Source organism: Leucopleurus acutus (assembly GCF_964270905.1).
Source record: "Leucopleurus acutus genome assembly, chromosome: 10".
Taxonomy (NCBI): domain Eukaryota; kingdom Metazoa; phylum Chordata; class Mammalia; order Artiodactyla; family Delphinidae; genus Leucopleurus; species Leucopleurus acutus.
In genome coordinates, this window is record NC_139153.1 from 63575596 (window position 1) to 63581595 (window position 6000).

Sequence of the window (6000 nt, forward strand, 5' to 3'; positions counted from 1 at the left end):
CTCACTTTCTTAGTTATTTCCTTGGGGAAAGTCCCTAGAAGTGGAAATTCTGGGTCCAAATTGATGTTTGGACATCTTTAAGGCATTTAATTCATATCGTCATTTTTTTTTTCTTTTCAGAATGATTTTACCAATTTATATTCACCAGCAGTTGAATGAATGAGTTATTCTGTGTCACCCTAATGCATAGACTGTAACTTTGGTTCCCATGTTAGGTACCACCTCATCATGGAAACAGAGTCAGGGTTAGAAATTAACCTTTGATGCTGTCTAGCACCATCTCCCAAGCAATGCCTGAATCCTCTTTTGGATTCTACTAGTTTTGAATGAAAAATATTTCTTTTAAAATGCTAATTTGAGAACATGATTGACGTTTAAAGGTAGCAGAAAAATTGGGGGAGTTAAAAAAAAAATTTTTGTAAATCAATAGTTTTGTAAAATGATTGATCCAGGAGAGAAAGGGAGAAACGATGTTTTAGGAGAGAAAGAGGGAGAGGAGAGAGGAGAGAAGAGGAGAGAGAGGGAGGGAGGGAGGGACAATTGTAAGGGTGGAGATTTTGAAAAGATAAGAGACAGTGGGAATAAAGACAGACCTACTAGAGAATGGACTTGAGGATATGGGGAGGGGGAAGGGTAAGCTGTGACAAAGTGAGAGAGTGACATGGACATATATACACTACCAAACATAAAATAGATAGCTAGTGGGAAGCAGCCGCATAGCACAGGGAGATCAGCTCGATGCTTTGTGACCACCTGGAGGGGTGGGATAGGGAGGGTGGGAAGGAGGGAGACGCAAGAGGGAAGAGATATGAGAACATATGTATATGTATAACTGATTCACTTTGTTATAAAGCAGAAACTAATACACCATTGTAAAGCAATTATACTCCAATAAAGATGTTAAAAAAAAAAAAAGAGTGAGGAAGGAGACATGAGCCAAGAAATGCAGACAGCCTCTAGAAACTGGAAAAGGCAAGGAGAGGGATTCTCCCCTAGACCCTCCAGAAGGAATGCAGCCCTGCTGACAGCTTGACTTTCTTCCAGTGAGACCCATTTCAAACTCTGGCTTCCAGAACTGTAAAGTAATTATTTTGTGTTGTGATAATTTGTCATAGCAATAGGAAACTAATACAGTGCCCATACATCATTTGAATAAATGATATATTCACACACACACACACACACACACACACACAAAGAGACACTGGGATTTAGAGCTCAAGAGGAGAAATCTACTCCATGGAAACAGTAACCAATATGGGGGTACTTTGAAAATTATGATGATGGAGAGATGAGAAAATTCCTGGTGGCTTTATTTCCTCAAGGAAAAATGTATAAAGCACTTCAGAGTGAGTTAATCAAACTGATTACACCTTGACATGATAGATAGATGATAGATAGATAGATAGATAGATAGATGATAGTAATGGTTGTTGAAATTAAAGGAGTTTTGAAACTTTAACAGCCATTAATACAAAAATGAGGCAAATCAGATATTTGGAAAGTGAAATCCATCTCTTGATTTGAGAAAAGATGACAATATGATGTAACTTATTTTAAAATAACTTCATCATAAAGTGTTCTAATAAATGTGCTGGTCTCAATGTCACTTCAGGGAAGGCAGTTGCCTGCTCTAATCAGGAGTCCGCATTGCAGGGGCGGTCAGTAGCACTGATCCTGAAAGGTCAGACTCCAGGTAAGCTGCTACAAGGGGTTCCATTATCCATCTTTTAATGAACACTAGAGTAGCAGTATAATGAGTATCAGAAATGGGCTTTCACTGGCAAAATTAGTGGCTTGTTAATCAGCGTAATGGATATAAGTAATCAGCTCTTATCAGTTAAATTAACAGCAATAAATTGATGTAGATTAGCTAAAACACTTAAAAATCACATCCCACTCTCATACTCCACAGTTTTTATGTATCTCTTAAGGTCAAAAGCCTTCACTCTTAGACCTGGTGCCCTAGGATTGATCTTTACAAGGTCCTGTGTCCAGCCACTGGGTGGGAGGATTTATCATAACCTGACACCCTCTGTAATATTATCACATGGGAAAATTCCAGTAAATTTTTCAAGCAAGGTAGATGTGGGAACATCTAACAGGATGGGGACCTGAGACTTCATGGAGCTTACAGAGGTTTATGGATTAGTGTATATCTCCTTACCAGTATATATTTTTGTAACAGTATGCACGGCAGAATTTGGACTGTGATTTATCTTCATTGTAATGTGGTTAAGGAGGTCATGAAGGGATAAATAATCCTCATTCAATTCAAATGTGTCAGTGGTTTACATCCATTTTTTACCAATGTGAACATAAGAGTTGTGTGTAATCAAATTAGCTTAGGTCTGTTCACAGCACATGGTCCACTAGACTCTTTTCTTAAGATCTGCTACACCGAGAGATTTTGTCTGGAAAAACCACTCTGGTACTGTTTCAAATTCTATCACTTGTTTTCTGTATCTGACATTTGAAATCCTCCAATGACTGGAAATAACCAGCAGAGATGGGACAAAACCCAGAAGGAAGATGTTTGCTCATATGTCCAAACCAATTTACACAAAAGGTACATATCTATTTGTTTATTTTTTGACACATTTATATTTTTAAACCTTAAGATAATATACATAGTTTTAAGTCCCAGGTTGAAAAAGAAATGCAGTATAAGAGACTAGACAATAACATGTAACTAGATACTTGAAAAATATTTAATAAATTAGTGAACGAACTAGACAATACCATGTAAGTAGATAACTGAAAAATATTTAATAAATCAGTGAATAACTGAAAAATATTTAACAAATCAGTGATGCTTTACTAGCATCTCAGAGGAAAGCCTCTTTATATGGCAAAAAAAAAATAGTATAAATAGTATATCATTTTCTATTTATTTTAGTTAATTTTGTACAATTTTTAAATATTGTGTAGTGCTATTTTCTTTTAACCAGCTACTTTCATAAGGAAGATAAAACAAAAGAAAAAAATCACCTTCATGAGTGCAAATATAGTTTACTGTGAACATTTGCTACTAAATAAACTGATGAATTGCTTCCCTCCATCATGAATGGAATAAAAACTATGCTGGGAACATAAGTTCTACCTAAAACATGACCCTAAATTAAAGTCTTAGCAAAATCCTAGCTTTCAAGCAAAAATGGACATTGAAGAAGCAGCAATTTCTTTTCCAAATGGGTTACATGATTCAAATAAGAAAAGCTCAAATATGTTTTATCACATCAAAAGCACCACAGCTGATCCATAATACTTATCCTCAACTTCCAGGAAGCTGACCCTATTCGTACTTAACATCTCTCAATGAGTTCTCATAACAGGATAAAATCCTAAACTCTTGATGTGGCCTATAAATCCTGGAAAAATCTGACTTCTACTCACCTCTCAAACCTCATCTTATGTCACCCCCAACCCTCCACTGATCATGACTCTCTGGAAGTGGTGGCCTCCATCCAATTCCTAGGCAGCACCAAGCTCCTGGCTCCCAGATCCCTTTCTGTTGGCCCTTCCTCAGGTCACCTCACTCCTCACTCCTCAAGTCTCCCACCCAAGCTAATGTTATGCATTATTTTACATGTTAATGTTATATTCTGATATACTTTCTCACCGCACCCTAAGCGTTTCCTTCAAAGAATTTAACACAATTTGCAATTGTACGGTGAATTTGTTAAATATCTTATAACCCCCACATATAACTTGACTGTCACTTCCATGAGGATAATGTCTTGTCTTTTTTCTTCCCCATGGTTGCCCCCAGCAAAAGCACAATGACTGGCCTGGTGGAGGTAGTCAATGAATATTTTTTTGATGAATGGCTAGGTCTGCCATTTCTAAGAGACTATCTGCCACTTTTTAGGGTGAAATAAATGTTTGCTGAACTGTTTACTGGTAAAGACAAAGGCCTGGCATTATTTTTTTATTCAAATTAGTTGATTTACAATGTTGTGTTAATTTCTGCTGTACAGCAAAGTGATTCAGTTATACATATATATATTCTTTTTCATATTCTTTTCCATATGGTTTATCACAGAACATTGAATATAATTCCCTGTACTATACAGTAGGACCTTGTTTATCCATCCTATACCTAAAAGCTTATAATACATGTGTGTTTTAAGGAGTACTTCCTCAATTTTACAAACAAGATGACATTACTGAGAATGAAGGCAACAGTCAGCATCTGGATCTTGCTAGGAGGATACCAAATCCTAGCTTATCCTACATTTTCTTCTAATTGTAATCTCCACTCACCATCACCCACTTAAAGTCATGTGACATAGCTCCGAGGAAACCTGCACTTCTGCCTGTATAAGTGGAGCAATAGAATTTTATTTTGTGTTTTTGGCAAATTTTGGATATATCGATTGCTCAGATTCTATAGCCATTTTACTATAATTAGACCAATACAGGAAATACCACCATTCTCCTTATGAATTATTTGTATTTATTTGCTCAGTCTTAGACTTTTAAAACTACCTTATATGGAGCACTCTTTTGTTTTTAATAGTTTAAAACCCCAGATTGGCAAAATGAAACAAAACAAAAACACATTGTGACTCTATTTGGTATTACTTAGGCAGAGAGGGTGGTCAACTTTATTTTGCCTTTGCACTGGTTTAAATGACATTGCTATAACATAGGTTCTAATGCTACAAGGTCCAATAGTCTCATGAAATAGTAAGTAAACTGTTACATAAATCTGCAGAGGATCAGGCTTGTGAACTTGATGAGATTCTCTAAGAGGTTACACTCAAAAAAGTGTGAGCGATATTTTTCTTGTCAATACATATTACAAAAAAAAGGAAATAAAGAATTTTAAGTAACTTTTATATAAGTTGAGTGAGTATTCAGGACAGAATCTAGACCAGCCTTCGTGGCTGTCACAGCAGAACTTTCCTGAAGGCTCTAGTCTGATGCGTGTAACCGGCATCTAAACCAAAGCACGTTAACAATCCTAAGAAATTTATTCTGGTGATCAAAATATTCATTTTTCATTTCAACTTAAAAAAGGAAGGGAGGAGGGAAGGGAGGGAGGGAGGAAGGGAGGGAGGGAGGGAGGGAGGGAGGAAAGAGAAAGAGAAAGAAAAAGAAAGTTGGACAGATCTTGTTATGAACTAGAATAATGCTTGAACACATTCCCAAAGCCTACCTTCTGGATACCAAGGCTTTGTGTGAGGAGGCCATCCCTTCTTTCCACGGCAAAATGACTTGTAATCAGGACAGCAATCAGAATTCTCCCGTTCACAGAATTTATCACAGTAACACAGTGCATTTCTCTCATAGAACTGAGTCACACAGGCATCATCTCTGTCTTCACAACAACCAAAACTTCTACAGTATTGCCCTTTGAAAATGGCTCTTTTGAATCGAGTACCTTCCAAAATGGTGTGATTCCTAGTGAAATTAGCTCCTCGGTCCACTTCTCTTTGAGATAAATACTGTCTCTCCATCCAAATTTCTGTGGTGAGATAAGAAAGGATTAAAATCTTATATCCAGTCCACATTCTCCAGAGGTCAGGTGTGGCTCCCACTTGCTATTATATTCAATACCCTTGGCCTTGGGGCTTCTCCTTAGAGCCTGAATTCTAATCATCAAGACAACTCAGCCTGAATCCTGAAACTGATCCTTTACTTGAACTGAGTGTAATTCTTGTAGTTAAACATTAAACAAGAATTTCAATGTTTGCTCAAGATAAGGTAAGTGTTAGAAAGAGACCATTGTCATTCCTCCAACGTTTAAATTTTATATTTAATATAATGAGAAAAAATGTCCATCGCCATGAAAATAAATACCTAAAAATCTTAGGTATAGATGATATATTGAATATTGCTTGCTTCCAAAATAATCTAGATTCTTAAATCAAAAACCTCTCTGGAATACACATGGCCCAAATTATGGCTGTAATAACTACTGGCAAAGTGTAGGGAATTCAAAAGTCAAAAACAATTTTTCATCACCTACTTGCACTGCAACTAAAATCCAAT

General features: G+C 36.6%; 1 protein-coding gene across 1 annotated transcript in view; it reads right to left on the reverse strand.

The window, feature by feature from the left end:
* Nucleotides 1-5519, reverse strand: part of TINAG (tubulointerstitial nephritis antigen) — a gene marked incomplete at both ends in the record, with an annotated part of 101974 nt that extends 96455 nt beyond the window's left edge. Inside the window, one exon of the mRNA XM_082848569.1 lies at nt 5165-5519. Within this exon, the coding sequence (XP_082704695.1) occupies nt 5165-5519 (355 nt within the window). The remainder of the gene's footprint in view (nt 1-5164) is intronic.
* Nucleotides 5520-6000: the final 481 nt, after the last annotated feature.